The 18,361-nt window shown below is 41.8% G+C and overlaps 1 protein-coding gene across 1 annotated transcript in view; it reads right to left on the bottom strand.

Moving 5' to 3' along the window:
- Positions 1-6,904: 6,904 nt before the first annotated feature.
- Positions 6,905-18,361, bottom strand: part of Rnf212 (ring finger protein 212) — a 45,587-nt gene continuing 34,130 nt past the window's right edge. The window contains exons 10-12 of the mRNA XM_028782423.1: positions 9,474-9,546; positions 7,415-7,578; positions 6,905-7,080 (exon numbers count right to left, since the gene is read on the bottom strand). Of these exons, the coding sequence (XP_028638256.1) occupies positions 6,968-7,080; positions 7,415-7,578; positions 9,474-9,546 (350 nt within the window). The 3' untranslated portion in view covers positions 6,905-6,967. The remainder of the gene's footprint in view (positions 7,081-7,414; positions 7,579-9,473; positions 9,547-18,361) is intronic.

Genomic DNA, 18,361 nt, shown 5'->3' with positions numbered 1-18,361 from the left:
AGCATGTTCCAGGGACTCCAGCATGGTCCCATGGCAGCATATACCACAGAGATCAACATGGCCCCTGCTGCAGTACAGGCCACAGACCCCACAATAGCCCTTGGCAGCAGTACAGGTCAAGGACATCAACCTGGCCTCAGGCAGCAGCACAGACCATGTACATCCATCCACAGAGCCTTCAGCAGCAACATAGACCACAGACATCAACATGACCACCTCATCTATATTTTTTAAGTCACAGTTTTTCATGCGGGGCAGTGAAAGCATACAACTTTAATGCCAGCACTTGGAAGGAAGAGACATGCAGATCTCTGAGTTTGAGGCTAGCCTGTTCTATAGAGCGGGATCTAGGACAGTCAGGGCTACACAGAGAAATCATGTCTCAAAAACCATCACCAATAAAAAAGACAGGGTTTTTCACTGAACCTAAAACTCATTGATTCAGCTTTGCTGGCTGGCCAAGGAGTTATTTTACCCCTCTATAGCCAGAGTTACAGGCGTGCACCACTATTCCTGTCTTATGTGAGTGCTGGGATCATTAACTTAGATTTTCATGCTTTAGCTACTGAGTTATCATCTCCCTAGCATTCCCTAAATAGTATAATCTTTGAAAAAAGAAACAGAGGGATTATGGGAAAATGCTTCAAAGAAAGCAGCAGTGTAATATCCCCTGATACACCAAGAGAGTTCACCCTGAACTTCCCCTAAGTGACTGCATAGGGATACATCCTCATCAGCGACAGTGTATTGTCAAGATTTAGATCATGAGTCCTGGCATTAATGCCTGGAGTTGAATTATTCTGCACTCCAGAGAGGTTCTAAAACATCATGTATTTCACTGTCTGTTGGGTAGGCTTAACACTATACCCTGAAACCTACATAAGCATGGCTATCCATAGCTACACCCTACGTGTACTACAGCTGTGGTACCATTTTCCACTGTCCCTTCTTTGGCCTTGTAGCTGAGTGACTGGTGAGGCAGCCAAACTGAAGCCCTGTATACCCTGGGTTTTCTGGGCTCACCTGATAGCAAAGTAGGCATTTTTCCTGAAGAATATGGCTGGCCCTAGTTTTGGGTGCAGCAAGGCCTTCCCAGATGACTCCTGTGTATGTGTCCACTGATGGGAAGTGTATTTATGCCTAGTGATGGGAACAAGTTGTACCTGAGGGAGAACCATATCAGTGTCCACTGAGGGGAATTACAATGTGCCAAATAAAGGAACCATAGTTCCACTGACAGGGAACTACATGTGTTCACTGAAAGGGACTATGTGAGTGCCAACTAATAAGGAAGTACTTGTTTGCCAACCAAGAGGAACAATGAGAGCAAATCCTGACAGCAGGTGGCTGGGCCAGGCAGATGCTCATGGGATTTCATATAACCATTGCAGACTGTTTTTTTCCCCCTCAGCACTACTTCTGAGGCTTAGTCTTGTTGGTACATTTACATCTAACTTAAAGATGTTTATAACTTTGGCATTTGGAAAGCCAGTTATTGGTGTACCTGTTGTTGGACACTCTGGCTTGTCCATGCAGGTGCCACCTTCTGCCTTTCCAGATCTTATGCAGCCAGTATCCCCAAGACACTTGTGCTTCCAGACTCACCAACTAGCATGGTGGGGACAGATTTTCTGATGGCTTCAGATGAAGAGCTATCCTGTAGCACATAACCAAAGAGAGCCAACTTGCAGTGGATACTGGCCAAACTCTTTCCAGGTTCTTGCCCCAATCCCCACAAGGAAGTTTTCTTATAGCTCTAGTTGGTTCAGTGAAGGGTATGGTATAAGTAGTGATGCTGAAGCAAAGTACCTGATTTGGAGAAAGAGTCCTATCAGGCCCTGGAGCCGTACTAGGGTTCTCCAAGACTGTCATTTGGCATGTAGCCCAGCTGCTGCTCAGCTCTGCACAGCAGGTGGCCATTCCCAGTGGAAACATGCACAGCATGGGCATGCATTTTAGAAACTTCTATGACACAAACCTGTCCACTTTCCACTAATTGGATCTAGTAAAGAAACTATGAGATAAGCAACTAGTAGAAAGAAATGCACCTGTACTTTGTATCTTAAAAGATTTTTTTTGTTTAGTGAAGTTTTCAACTACATTTTACCTAAGTATCACTTTGTGACAGGTTGTTTGTTAGAATGTAAGCTGGTACACTTTCAGCTGGTAGGTGGGTATTGCCTTGAAACATCAGAGCCCTGGATATGCTTCCTGTGGCTGCTGTGAATCCTGAGGAGTGTTCTAGGTTAACTGGTTAACACCTGTGAGAATTCACCACATTAAGGGTGAAGCCTAGTAACTAGATAACTAGATTAAAGAAACAGAATCAAATTCTACTAGTCCCTTAAGAGTACACCCTCATTCATGTATTTCTAAATGTTCTGCTTAGCAAAAACAAATAAACAAACAACCTCCAAACATCAGCAGTAGAAGGGGCTGGAGCTCTGTGTTCACCAAAGGAAGACATTCCTGGAAAAAAAAAACCCACACCAAACCTAAAAACCAGGTCTTTGTGTAAAATAGGCAAAGTCATAACACAAAGGCAAATTGTGGAAACATTCCAGATTTAAACTGACCAAAGAGGCACTTTAAGCAGCACAAGTTCCAGACTAGACCTGATCCAGACATACCAGACTGAGCAAGTCAGAAACTAGTCTGTGGCTGAACCCAAGGTTGCCTATAGGAAACAAAGAGTAGTACATGAAACCTACAACTATCAAATAGTTCACAGTAAAATTGTGTGTACATGTAACTGTGGGTAAATGAGAGCAACCGTATTTGAGTACACACAGGAGTATGTGTAAACACATGCAAGAGTGTATGTTATATACTGAACATCATATGTGCACATGTAAATGTATACTCTCTGGGGTGTCAGAAGCTATACTGTAAAATTTCCACCACTTAGAAATTAATCTCAAACTGAAAGATAATCATAGAGACTTTTGATGAGAGGGTGTGGGCAGGTGGGACAAGATGGCTTAGGGAGACTTGGAATACCAGTGATAAATGGCTTGTGGTGTGTGTGTGTGGTGTGTGTGTGTTCAGTATATTCTCTGTTCAGTTCCCCAGTGGACATCCCTCTGTAGGGATGTAGGGTCTCTTTTGGGCTTTGTAGATTTACACTGATAGCGGAAGATCTGAAGTGGGGTTTGGTAGGGGTAATAAGGATACTAGAGCCAGGAAGAATATCAGGTTGCTGGCTACACTTACTCCCAGGCTCTCCGTCCTCTGGTGCCATCTCTCCCCAACAAAATGTTCAGTACCAGTGAAGCTGGTGTGAAGATTTGAATTTGCCACATAAGAATTTTGGGAATTTCCTCTTAGTCTGAAAAGAAAACTTGTTCAAAACATCCCTTTGTATTGACAATTGCTTGGATTTGAAAGAGCTTTTGTCTTGTTCAGAGAGGCCACAACTCTTTAAGTGTTTGTGAGGAATAGGTTTGCCACTTCAGGCTGTCTAGCTGCACTCTGCTCCATTTGGTGTTCAGGCTAGGTCAGTTATCATGGTGCTGTCCTAGGAGGCTGGCTGGAGGCCCAGGGCTCATCTGAACCTGGCCAGGAGGAACACTTCTGCTTGGAGAGCCAAGTAAGAGTGACTCAGGCTCAAGGGGGAGTGTCCTGTGGTAACAGGTCAGCAGAGGTGGCTGGGGCAGAGGGCTTTGGGTTATGTGGCTAGACCCATCTCCTGCATGTTGGTCCACTTTCTGAGCCTGGGTCCTGGGTCTTCCTGTCTGTCCTGGGGCTTCTGAATTATTCGTTTAATAAAGTTCTCTGCTTGTGGGTGGGAAGATATATGGGTCTCCACATTGTTATTCTTCCTAGTCTGGTCTTATGATTTCTAGGTTCTCAATAAGGCCTACACCAGGAACTGCCTGAGTGCTATGGTCAGGAAAGACACAAGTTTAGCTGAGGATGAGCACTTGGTCTCTCCAGAAGCATGTCATTAGTAGTAGATTCTGTGTGCTACTGGGAAACAGTGCTCAGATGTGCCACTCATTTTTGAAAGAACATTGTAAGGCAATACCCAAATTTACAGTTTTTATCCACAGAAAATTTACAGCTAAAAATGCAATCTCTGCCAGATGACAGGCAATTTTGACTCTTAGAGATGGAAAGTCAAGATAAAAGAAGGTTGAGATTGAACTCAGGATCTGGTCAGCTCCACAAGGGCACATTAGAAGGGACAGTGCTGGCACTATTGGAGAACAGGAATTCTGATATGGGAGCTGGGAGTTCATGTCCAGGGAGAATACCTCTCCAAGAATGTCTAGGATGCCTTTGAGATATGTTTGGGAAAGAAAGTGGGAAAGTGCAGAGAAAATAAAGCATCATGAAAGTTCAGAATTATTTACTACTCAGGGAAATGTGAAAAAGGCACAGTACTTACTATTTGCAAGGGACATACTTGGATACTGGCTGTGGTCAATGTGGGTAAGTGCTGCATCCTTTTAAGAGCCTTCTATGGAGACAGATGGGATGTGAACAGACAACTGGCAAAGATGGAAAACCACAGAGAACCAGGTAGGCCCAGAGAGAGAGAAAGAGAACTAAGGAAGGCACAAACATTGGTGAGGAACAGGGAACCTCTGCATCTGACTTCATCATTTTCCCCTTTGTGAATTTCTTCAGTTGCCTGAACCTTTTCCAGTTCTACACTGAATAGGCCACTTGTTTTTCTGTGAAATGAATCCAACAGGGACTCAGGGTAGCTCCAGCTTGTGTGGCCCAGCGACCTCTAGTGCTCACTTCACCCACCACTGGCCTTTGAGTTCCACACACCTTGCCTCTGAATAACCCACACCTCTATGCTGCTATTGGGGATGAATGTGGGCTTCTAGTATTGACTAATGACACCCAGGAGCCCCATCTTGGTGAGGTACAACATGTATAAGTAGTAGGATTTGGGCAACTATCTACATGTTTACTTAAGTGAAGATTACAGGAAAAGAACAACTGGTGTTAATGATAAGTGCTGATGAAAGGGTAAACATCTCAATTCCACCAAATGTGCCCTGTAATTAAATGGCTCCCAAAAGCTCAATTGTGACAAAATAAAAATAGTGTCAAATGCTAAAAACCATGGTATCAAAATTTATGTGTATAATGCAAAGCAATGGAAAAATTGTAAAGTTTTAAAATTGCATCTGAATAATCAGACCTTGTGACCAAGAGCTCCTCTAAGGGAAGAATGTAGTGGGGTGAGATGGTGGTCTGGCTGTACCTGCTGGATTCCTTAGCATTGCTTTGAACATTGAGCAGCACTACAACCATGGGTGTGGAGCTCCATCTGCAGTCAGTCAGCCCATGTCCACCTGCCCCATGGGTTATGTATGGTTCAAGGTTCACACTGAGGTATCATAAACACAGAAGGTCATTTACATTTCACTTTTGTCCAACATCTTAGCATTTAGTAATCAGGTATTTATTATATGACAGAAAACATTTATGTCATAAATATTGGTTTTATAACATTTTATAAATTTCTGGGAGGTATAGAAATGGCTCAGTGATAAGAGTGCTTGCTAGTTGGGCATAGTGGCCCATGCCTTTAATCCTAGCACTTGGAAGGAAGAGGATGGCAAATCTCTGTGAGTTCCAGGCCAGCCTGGTCTACATAGTGAGTTTCAGGATAGCTAGGACTATAGGAGAAACCCTATCTAAAAAAAAAAAAAAAAAAAACAAAAAACAAAACAACCCCCCAAAACCCCAATACCCTGCCCCCAACTATAACAAATAACAAGAAAAAAAATGCTTTTTGCTCAATCATGAAGGCCAGAGTTCAGCTGCCAGCATCCATGTTAAGTGGCTCATAAATGTGTATGATTCCACCTCCAAGGGATCCAGTGCCCTCTTCTAGACTTGGCAGAGCCCCATTCCACCCATGTACAGATACCCATACAGATATACATGCAAATGAAGTAAAGTAATGTAAATATGTTTTTAAAGAAGAGTATATGATATGATCAAAATACATTGCATAAAGTTCACAAAGAATTTATAAAAGTATTTTTACAATCAAATTCTGTGAATGGAAGCAACTTAGAATAGGTATGTTACTACAAGATTTCTGAACACTCATCATATATTTCTGGGATCAAGTACACTCCTGAGGGACAACCATGCCTGGGTCATATACACCTTCTGGGAGAGCAGAGATGAGGCTTATTCCTGCTCAGCAGCCCAAGCATCATTTCCTGAGGACTGGGAAGATGCAATACTGGCAACAGGACCCACAGAGGTCACATACCACTGGAATAGTCCAGTGTGCAGCCTAGCTGCAGAGTGGACAGTTACTTCTTTCTGCTGTTAATGTCTTCTACAGAACCAGACAAGTTCTCTGACAAACTATAGGCAAATAGAAAGTAAAGAAGTAGAGAGAGCACCACAAACCCTCTTAGTTCCTGTGGTGTTGAATTATGAGAGATGCAAGGACTAGGACTGAGTGTGTGCCACTTACCTATGAGTGCCAAATGCCTCCCATAGGAAGGGTCCACTCTCCATTAGAGCAACAGTTTTATGCCCTTAGGCCTCACCTGCAACTTGGGTAGAACTTTAGGGTAGAATACAGCTCTGCAGAGATCTGTCAATGATACATAACACCACACAGTAGCTGGCACAAGCCCTGAATAACAAAACTATGTCATTGGAGACTCATAGCACAAGGAAGAAATGGAATTGCCCTGAATTATTGGCTCTCTATGGGGAATGTTATGTGTACATACACTATGCTGTGGGCACAAGCCTGGCAGACGTGAATCCCAGAGAGCTGCATCTGGGGATCCCTGATAGTGAGCCCCAGGTGGCTGCTCCCTTTGGCTCCACACTCATGTTTAGGAGAGTTCTTAGAGTACCAGGAAGAATACAACAGCCAAAAAATCCCACAAGGCTATCCAGACAGCGGCTTAATCAGAAAGCTACTTTATTTACTTACATCATCTCTCTAGAATGAACTCTACAGTGGTATTTACCGACGAATGCACACATGCCAGGGGCTGGCTACAGAGCATAGATTTGCAGGTGTGGAAGGCAAGAATGGGCTCATCTTCTCAGTGTCCACCCCCCTAGGGGATGCTGACCCTGTAGGAAGCATTAAGAGATGTAAAGAGAGATGTGAGTTTTGGCATGACATCTTAATTCTACACTGCTGAAGAAAAAAGAATGCAAATATCAAGTAAGAAAAATAAGTTGGAAAAAAAAAGAGTTAACTGTGTTTTTAAAAATTTCATGTCAGGTTAGTTTTTTCAGAGTACTGATGACTAATGTAAAACCTGTCATGATGACAGGAGCCAGCACCGGCAGGCAGGAGTGTGAGGCTTCATGTTTGCCTTCGCCACATGTATCTACACAAACATCTCATATATGCACTCTTCTGAGAGAAGTCTTGGGATGGAAAAGCCGGCTGAGCACTTGCCTGCACACTGTCTCTGCAGCAGGCCAGAGATGCTTATGGGCTGCCGAGGTGGTCCTGTCCATGAACCGCTAATGCTCGGGGAAGGCCCTTGTGCTGCTCTGCTGGATAGCTGTGATGCTGGAGGTGATGACAGTTCCTTGTAGGGCACCTGCAATGGTGGGACTCTAACAAATTAAACAAAAACAAAGTCACAAATGTTCTTTATATCTCTGGTAACATGGTTATCCAAGCACTTACTACTGTGTGGCCTTAAAGGTCATCTGTTGATGAAAAACATGTTCTGCGCACTCAGGATGAATGAGGCCTGCTCTAGGCTGAGAAGGTGGTGAACAGGACCAGTCAGGAGGCTGCTTTTGTTCTGTCAGCGAACTTAGGGCCTTGCTGTACAGATGTTGACCAAAGTCCTGCTCTGTCATTGCAGCATGCTTCAGCTTGTATCTATCTGTTTCTGGAAGCTACCTCACTCTACCTTCCCCAATCGCTTCCAGCAATTCTAGGCAGTTCTAGCACCTTCTCACCATGTAGTACCATCTTGCTTCTTTAGGCTACCCTGTAGCTTCTCCTCTGTTCATCCTTTAGTCTCCAAGGGTTACAGGTTCCATCCTTAGCACTTTGAAGGTTCTGAAAACTTGGCAAACTTGTCCAGATAATGTTTTTGACTATGGCCTCCAGAAAGATGAGTCTTGGCTCACATGTGCTGCCCAGACCTAGCTTACAGGCTGTACTCAGCATGGTGTTATTTTCAGCTGATTGGATTCCTCTTCTTTGCTAATCTCTACTTTTTATAGATTTTTATGGTTTTTGGACATGCTATAACCTTGTAGCTCCTGGAGACATTGCACATCCTGGAGCAGCTAATTTCTGTAACTTATGAATAGCTTGCTTGTGGGCACACTTCTCACACGCAAACCTACTTGCCTACATCCCTATTTTCCCTTTTCAAATTCACAGATATTAACTTTTCTCTTGCCTATGTATTCTTGATGAGCATGGACTGCCAGTAAGTCCAGAGTCCACAGAGTTATTCAGAATAAACCATCAATATTTCTTGCCTTCCACAAAAAACATAGCACATGTCCATGTTTGCTTTTCTCTGGCCTTTCTGTAACAATCTCTAGATAACTACCTCTGTTGCTATCTTACCACAGGTGATTCAAACAGAGCCCAGATACTCATCAACATACATGCTCTATGTGTATAACCACACAGTTCAGAGGGGCCAGAAACTGGGTACTGGGACTGCAGTAAAAACACAATATTCTACCAACCAGGGGGTACAAAAGCCAGTAGAGAATGAGGTAAGGTTGGTGATTCAAGTTGAGCCAACATCAACGGAGGGAGAAGGTTCTCAGGGTAGGCAAAGACTTCTTATCAGGTACATCAAGCAACAGACAAAGGCAAATGACCCCAGGACCCAAGGGGCACACATGGCTACATAGACTAAGCAATGTGCTTACTGAAACTGGGGTATCTGGAGGAGGGCAGTAAAATGCAGACTTGATCATGGCCTGTAGAATGTTCAAAGGCCTATGAAGCAGCTGAAAGAGGAGGGCTTGCCTTATGGAGACTGGCCTTTGATGCTCAAAATGTGTGTGACAGACACTGGGAGTTTCCTACCTGTCCATGTAAAAAGATGTAGCTGAGTGAAAGATGTGTTATTAGAACTGGTACACCACAGCTATGGGCCAAGCCAGGCTGTCTCTGCTTCTGTGAAGTGTTTATGGGGACACAGTCAGTCTGCTAGCTTCTACTCCTCTTGTCACATTTCTCATTCAAAGGCAAAGCTGAGAAGCTGCATGAAAATTAAAATTATTTACGTCTTGGCTTTTACTGGAAACATCTGTGACCCTAGCCTACTCATTTAAAGAGCTACTGTGCATCTATTCACTACTTCTTTTTGAGGTCTCTAAGTCATACCTTGGATTAAAAATGCAAATTATAAAGTGCAACATACAACACAACCTTCTCCAAGGACATACAGGATTAAGAGACAACTTGTCAGTTTCAATACTGGCTAGAGGTTTTGTTTGTCTTATGTTTTGCCTTAATGAGGACTTACCTGATAGCCTTTGTCATGTTTGCATGGCTGGGTGTCAAGCTGAGATGCTGGGGTCCCCGGCAGGAGACACTGCCTGTGGAGAGGATAAAGCACACTGTATAGCATTAGTGTGTCACAGTACCAGATCATACCTTCTGGTGCTTCTCTAAAGGTGTGGCCATGTCTTCATTGTGAGACCAGTATCAAGTGGCACATGCAACCACAGATCTTCTGACTCTAGGCAGTTTTCTAGGTGTGACTATGGTCCATTAAGTACCCCAAGTCCTTCTGAGTGCCATAGAAGGGACATGTGTCTTTTGTTCTATCTTTGTACTTATGCACTTTTCAACTTGGTCATAATATGAACAATTCAAATAAATTGGCAGCTTGATGTCAGTAGTTGGGACCAGAACCAATCAGGCCAGCTGAATTTTAGTCTCATAGGGATGCTCCTGAGCCATGGTGTCTGTTCTGCTGGCCAATGGTTAGTCAGGGAGGGCCAGAATGAATACCTGTGGTACACAGGTGATCAGTAAATACTAAATAGCCACATATGAAGGCCTGAAAAGCACCTCCAGAAGAATGCCCCATTTGTGCTTAAAAAGAATCTACACTCTTCTATTGTCAGGTGATATTGCTATATAATTTTTTTATAAGTTAATTTGGCTAAATTTCTTCGAGTCTTCTAACTTTCTAGTAATTGCATAGTTAGTGTCTTATCAATTATAGAGAATAGAATATTGAAATACCCAAACTATAGTTGTTGGATTTCTCTTTAATTCATTATATACTTGGGTTTGTTGTTTACAGTAATTGTTTAATCTTCCTATTATAGTAAGCATTTGACATCATAAAATGTCCCTTTGCTACTAGTAATATTGTTATCTTAAAATTTAGTTTGTCTAACTATGAATAAAAACCACTCTAGTTCCTTTCTGGATGCTGTTTGTATGATGTCTGCTCTGTAAGTTTCCCTTCACCTATTTTTGCTTTGAATTCAATATATTTCTTATAGACAGAATGTAAGCAGGATTTTTATGCTAGTCTGACAATTTCTGACTTTTTCCCTGGAGCATTTAGTCTATCCCACTTAAGGTAACTTTTGCTGTAGTTAGATTTGGGTTATATGTTATGTTGTTTTGTTCTTATTCCCTTTGATATCTTTCCTTGTTAGCTGTTAGAAAAGACAAGTCACTTGGAAGGACAGCTTGACAGTGTCTTAGGAATCTAAACATGTTCTTTCTATATGACCACAGTAATCAGGGTCCTCTGTATTTAAAGAGTTATAAAATCCATGTTCACACAACATCTATAGCAGACAATATCAGCTTTTTAATAGTTGACAAACTTGAAAACATTCAGGATGTCATTCAGTAAGTAAATGAGAAACTATGATATATCTGTATAGTGAAATATTATTAAACACTACAACAAATGAGTTGTCAGGTCTGGAAAAGACACAGGAGAACCATAGTATATAACAGGAAGTCAAAGAAGCCTGTCTGAAAAGACTATATTCTGGAAAATTCGAACTGAATGGATTATGGAAAAGGCAAGTCACACACACACAGCAAAATGTACTGGGAATATAGATGCTTACAGAGGTGCTGGTGGCAATACCTGGCTTTTAAATGGGTGGTAGGGATCCAAACTAATACTCTCATGCTTTTACAGCAAGCATTCTTACCCACTAAACTATTTTTCTAGCCACTGATGCTTATTTTTCTTAAAAATAAGCTAAGATACTAAGAGATGGAAAAATTCTTACTATTTGATTAAGACTCCTTCCAGGATATCCTGGCCCACAACTTTGGAAGTGGAAGCCTCCTGCTCTACTAGAGGCCACACTAGCTGCCAGAACCCCAGGTAAGCCCCATCCCTGCCACCCATGAACTACTCTCACTCCCTCAGTGTCTGTGCAGTCTACTCCCAACCAATTCTCTTCTCCTCCTCACCATATATGACTCACATCTCTAGTAAAAGCTCCCTGCTCCACCAGAAGCCATGCCAGCCACCGCAATGCCTACCACACACTGCCCCTTCCCCTTGTCAGAGTATCCTGTCCACCAATCTTGCAGGCTACAGAGTCCTTATAACTTATTGTTACATGCCATCCTTTGGTATGACTTGGATGGAGATTTATATTGCAGTTTGGTTATACAGTCTAAACTAACTTAAGGAAGACAGATGCTTCTCATCTACTCAATCAGAGAGCAAAGGATAATCTTTAACTGATCTGTGCACATTCCATACATATATTAATACAGAAACATGTATTACCTCTGAAAGCTTTATGGTCACAGAGAAAATCAACCAGAAAAACAGCCCTGACAAGATTCACCCTTGGAGATGCTGAAATACTGAGGCATATTGTTCCAGCATCCTGCCTGATCCTACATTAGACTGCCTCAATGTTTGTTTTCTTAGAAGACTTGCTTCTAGGACAACTTCAAAGTAGCTGGCTCACTTGATTCAGGCTTTCAGACTGTTCCAATCAAGACTTCATTTAAGCCTACATTTTCACAGCATACAGAGACTGGACAACAAATGTTACAGCTAGCCTTCTTAGGACTTGAACATTTTCCCAATTTACTTTGGCCCCAACTATACCCCGCAAATCAGCAAGAACCCATTTAAAGAGAGTGACACCCCATTCTCATAAGGTAGGGTGGTTGGTTTTGGTTATTCTGTGGGAGATGGATGCTTATCATTAAAAAGGGGTTGGTTACAAGTTATTAAATGGTCTTGCTCAGTGAGAAGACAAGTTATAGGAGGTAAGACTCAGGGATTTTTCTCTTTTTTCTATCTTTTCTTTTTTATGTAGGGAGAAAAGTTTGAAAAGAAAAAAAGGAGAGATACAAGGAGCTATAGGAATAATAGAAATAAAACAGTAGATTATTGAATCTACTCTTAAACCAAAACTAAAGGACATTCTATAAGCCAATAATCTTACATTGATATAGATTTTTGTATATTGATGCATAAATTAAGGTTATTTTTATGTACATTGGTATATCTTGATACATAAATTAAGGTTATTTTTGTTACAACATACTACATATTATGTCTCTACTCCTATATCAGGTATTGGACATAAGTCACCTATTTAAAAATGCAGTGTGAAGTTCTAGTCTTTTTGAAAGTTGCTATTACCAACTACTTAGGATAATTAAGTAATGTGAGTAATAGTCAATTAAACTCATGATCATATCAGATACTGTTGGGAGCAGACTCCTAGCAGAAAGCAGCTATTATCTTTGCAGCCATCTCAGGCCATATACCCTGACAAGAGACTTGTTTTCAACAGCCTACAACAGCTGAGCACACTCTGATAAACATCTTGTTTTTCTCACATATCTTGTTTTGTTGTTTAGTGCCCCAGCTGCAAGGTGCATGTGGTAAAGTGTCTTCAGCTGCATTCCCCTGCTTGTGCTTATATATACCCAGGATTTCCTTTCAGTAAACGGGACTTGACCAGACCCTCTGTCCTGTCTCCATTCTTCGCGTCTCTTGCTCCTCCATCCCCACTCTCTCTCTTGCTAGACCCTGTTGACTGATCCAAACGGACGGGTCAAGATACTATTTTAGTTTATCACAGAAATTTACTTCGTAGGTTGAACAGATAGTAAATAGCTAGAAACAAGCAACATTTGCTTATTCTGATAACTTGTCTTCAAAAACCTCAGAGACCTACAGAATGTGACATTTAAAGATGTTTTACTGATTTCAGGCCTTTTTGACAATGAGACATGTCAGCTCCTGGCATTACCACATTTCTGCTGTAAAGAGGACGATGATCATAGAAGAACCTCAATTTGGAGATTGCTTCAAATGTACCAAGCTGCCACTAGGCAACAACTGCCTTTTCTCTGCCAACAGAATGCTACCAAAATGGGCAGACTTGGATGCAGGCAAGTCAACTGCCAAGCTGTGCCAAGACAGAGTAAGCAGTCCTTCATAATTCCTGCTCCACAAATATGTCTTTTATATACTGGGCTAGAAGGCTGAAGATGGATGCTCCAAGATTATAGAGAAAATTTGGGTAGTTGCCCAGGCATCCGGCTGTTTCTGTCATTTCTATAGTTTTGGAAGCTGCTTGCTCTGTACTTCCTTCACACTCAGGTAATACTTATTCATTTTTAAGTCTCTGATGGGGTTGAAGACTAAATAGTTATAGTCTCACAATTAAACTTAAGTTGTTTAAGATTTAAGAAGATGTTTTTGGGTTGGTAATACAAGTCATAATAGAAAATGATTTAGGTACAGAAGTCTGAACTAATCAAGATAGGATAGATAATAGAGTACTTTTTCCTAAGTTGCCAAATACACATGAACTGGATATTGTGAATGTAAATCTTATGTAATAGTTTTCATAATTATTATTGTATATAGTTTATTATTCTAAGAAAAAGAGCTTTTTATTGGACTAAATGGGGAAACTGTAGAGAGAATATCTTGTGTATTGTATGGATGCATCATCTGTTAATTTAAAAAAAAAACCCATGGAAAGGGTAAATAGAAGGTGGGACATCTCGTAGGCAGAAGATTTTGGGATAGAGCCAGGTACAAGGGAGTTTCTGGGGAAGATGTGAGGGGATGAACACATGGTGCTAGAACAGAGGTAACCAGCCATGTGGCAGAATGTAGATTAGTATAGATAAATGGATTATGTTAAGATATTAGCTACTCAGGGAATGAACCTAGCTATATGGCCTATGAATTTGCAAACATATTTTGATACAAGTATCCATTCAACAACAGCCATAAATAATATAAAGTATCTTGGGGTAAGTAAGCAAGTGAAAGACTTCTATGACAAAACTTCTCTGAAGAAAGAAATTAAAGGTATCAGAAGATGGAATGATCTCCCATGCTTATGGATCAATAGGATTAACATAGTAAAAATGACCATCTTGGGCTGGAGAGATGGCTTAGCAATTAAGAGCACTGGCTGCTCTTCCAGAGGTCATGAGTTCAATTCCCAGCAACCACATGGTGGCTCACAACCATCTATAATTGGATCTGATGCCATCTTCTAGTATGTCAGCAACAGTGTGCTCATATACATAAAATAAATAAAAATCTTTAAAAAAAAATGACCGTCTTACCAACAGCAATCTGTTTGGTTGGAACCCCTGCTCCTCCTCCCCCACCTCACAAGCTGGGAAGCCTCATCTGTTCTTCTTCCTTCAACCCTGCCTGCAGGGAGAAAACTCTGGGCTAACACATCTCCACACCACGCCTCTGCATTTCCAGAAAGCCACCCAAGAATGCCCACCCAGAGGTTTGGCTTTTGACTATATGGGCACAATCCTAGATGATACATCATTACCCCTTGATAAGACCTATGAAATCCACTTGCCTTAGTTCAGGTGCTCAATTTCCCTAGCCCTATTCCTTGGGACTGGTGAACCAGCTCAGATGCTGCATCTAATAAACCTGCTTTTAACTACTTTTAATATGGTCTAATCTGGCCTATACTACATAGGTGGAAAACCTATTACAACCTACAGATTCAATGTAATTCCCATCAAAATTCCAACACAATTCTTTATTGATCTTAAAAGGATAATACTCAACTTTGCATGGAAAAACAAAAAAAATCCAGCATAGCAGTTTTTCAGAAAATCAGGACTTGATAGACCTCAAGACTCAGTTATATCACTCTTAGACATATACCCAAAGGACACTCCCTCCTACCACATGGACACTTGCTATGTTCATAACAGCTTTATTCCTGATAGCCAGAAACTGGAAACAACTTTGCCTCATGGAAGAATGGATAAAAAAAATGTTGTATATTTATACAATAGAGTATTACTAAGCTGTTTAAAACAGTGACATCATGAAATTTGCAGGCAAAGGGATCGATCTAGAAAAAAAATCATTCTGAGTGAAGTAACCTAGGTCCAGAAGGATAAACATAATATGTACTCTTTTGTAAATGGACATTAGCTGTTAAATAAGGTTAATCATGCTGCAGTCCACAGACCCAGAGAAGGTAAGTAACAAGGAGGGCTCAATGGGGGATGCATGGATCTCCCTGGGAAGGGAAAAGAGAATAGATTTTGTGGATGGTCTGGGGCAGGTGGGAATGGGAACAGGAGGAATCAGGTAGGATGAGTGGAAGGGATGGAAGGAGAGAGTACTGGGAGAGACAAGTGGAACTAGGGGGCATCTGGAGGGTGATGTGGAAACCTAGTAGAATAGAAACTTCCTGAAATCTATGAGTGTGATCCTAGCAAAGATTCCTAGTAATGGGGGATACAGAGCCTGGACTGACCATCCTCTAAAACCAGATAAGGCTTCCAACAGTGGGATTAAGACATCAACCCAGCCACAAAATATTTGACCTACAATCTGTCCTGCTTGCAAGATATGCTGGGGTAATGGTGACTCAGAACTTGTGGGAGTGATTAACCTCTGACTGGTCCAATTTGAGGCCTGTGTCATGAGAGGGAGCTCATACCTTACACTGCCTGGATGACCAGGAATCATAGGCTGGATAGCCCAGAGGCCTAGGATAGAACCAAATACAACTGGCCAGAATGAATGAGTGAATGAATGAATGAATGAGATAATTCCTAATGATATTCTGCTATATTCATAGATCAGTGCCTAGCCCAATTACTATCAGAGGGGCATCATTCACCAACTGATGGAAGCAGATGCAAAGACCTACTGACAAACACTAGTGGAACCAGAGGAACTCCACAGAAGAGGTGGGGGAAGGGCTGCAGGAGCCAGAGGAGACAAGGAGACCATGAGAACACTGCCCAAAGAATCAACTAAGCAGGGTTCATAGAGGATTATCATGAAGCAACAACAATCATGGACTCTGTATAGGTCTGAGCTAGGTTCTTATGGGACTCCTAACAGTAGAATAAGATATAGTGAGAGTTTTGGTTTCTTTAAAAACTCAGTTATCCTATATTAATATGTTTTTGTTATTCCCAGGTATGAGATATGGGGCTGCTTCAGTTTGTCCACAGCCATTAACTATGATTGTCTCATGCTCTAGGAGGGGCATGATTTTTAACCAGCTGCAGATAGTTCTGGGGACTCTGGAGAGGACATAAATACCAAGGCCTCCAGAGATGTGAGAAGCACTCTGAAGAACAAGGAAGCTGATGCTGGTTCCTGCCCCTCCTGGTTGCTGCTGTTGCAGTTTGACGAGAAGTTGGAGATATCTTGTTGATGAAGATTGGACTAGCCCCAAGAAACACAATGTCCCTAATCAGCAGGAAGTAGCCAAGAGATCTATATCTCCTTTCCCCTCTTAACTTTCTTTCTCTCTTACCTAGTGTAGGGGTTTTGAAGGGATTACGGTGAAATAAAGGTTGGAAGGGAGGTAAAGATATAATAACCCAATCAAATAGCTAAAAAAACCACACCAACAGTGGAAGGTGTCGGACTCCTTTGTCTGCTCTTGGGAGCCTTTTCTTCCTACTGGCTTGCCTCATCCAGCCTTGATATGAGGGTTTGTGCCTAGTCTTACTGTAACTTGTTATGCTGTATCTGGCTGATATCCCTGGGTGGCTGCTCTTGTTTTTGAAGGAAAATGGAAGAGGAGTAGAATTGGGTAAGAGGGGAGATTGGGGCTGGAGGCCTGAGTGGAGTAGAAACTGTGGTCAGGATGCAATGTATAAGAGAAAAATTAAAAAGAAAAAAGGAAAAAAAAAGACTCCTCCCTGGTATCAAAGCTGCCTTTAATGAAGAACAGTCAGGCAGCCAGTTGGCTGTTCTAAACACTCTATGGATGCCTATATGGAAACTATAGCTGCTTGCTGCTGAAGCCCAGATCCAGCTCTTGAATGTATATCATTGCCATGGTGATTTCAAACAGCCATATTAGAGTCTGCTATCACAAATTTCAGTGAAGTTTTTACCCAAGCCAGAGGTAAGGAAAGCATATTCCCTGGTGATTTAATGGAGGGACTGTGACTATATAAATGGACAATGCTATATAAAATGGTGAATACAGCAGGCCATTTACATGACAATGGCTGTCATTGTTGCAAACCTCTTTGACTATATAAACAGGTTGTTCAACTCACTTTGGAGTCACCCTAGAGATATGTTCTTATGCTGTATCTGGGTATTGAAACTTTAGGCCCAATCAGTCTTCCCAAGTATTCTTCTTGCCTACTTTAGATCATAATTAATATAGCAGGATGAGCTGTTTAACACTAAGAAGGAAGAGACAGCAGTGGTAGAAACAGTAATTGTGGAAGCAATTTCATTGGGAGCCATAGGAGCAACTGATAGTAATGGCCAGAGTCATGGCAACAGTTACAACTATAGTGGTGATAGTGTCAAGTTGTCTACAGGACTTTCCAGGAAGCCCTGCTCTGCCTTGCTCCAAAATAAAGGTGGCCATGGGCATCAAAGGATGGTCCTTCCACCTGGTGTACCATGGATGCATGGTTGTCTGATCTGGAAACACAGATCCCTTATATGGGAAACATTTATACTGACTAAATCTTGTGGTTCATGTCTGACATGTGTTCTACTTTTGCTATGTGACTGTCACTCTGCTCTGAGAACTCAGTTTTGTGGCCCCTGGTGTCTAGTGGTATAAGTGACAGTGGAAACAGAAATAAGAGGCAATTGAAGTGTTGTGGATATTGGCCAAGCCCAAAGGGTCTCAGAATCCTAGCCCTGAAATCTGGGGAATCCTGGCATCTTAGATATTGAAGCTGTAATAGCAACCAATGTCAAGGGCTGGGGAATACTAACTTTCTAGGTCTACATAACCACTATAACATCTGTCACCTAATATGGAAGGTACCAATGCCTGAGTCCTGCACTTAAATCATAATACTACAGAATGCCACCTGCTTCTGTCTACAGCTTTGCTGAAGAAGTCAAGGGTTATAAAAGCTGTCAAAGATCAGCACTGGTAGAGT

This window comes from Grammomys surdaster, unplaced genomic scaffold, assembly GCF_004785775.1.
Source record: "Grammomys surdaster isolate TR1022 unplaced genomic scaffold, NIH_TR_1.0 751, whole genome shotgun sequence".
In the NCBI taxonomy this organism is placed as follows: domain Eukaryota; kingdom Metazoa; phylum Chordata; class Mammalia; order Rodentia; family Muridae; genus Grammomys; species Grammomys surdaster.
The sequence above is the reverse complement of the archived record's forward strand: the minus strand, read 5'-3'. Positions and strand labels throughout refer to the sequence as shown.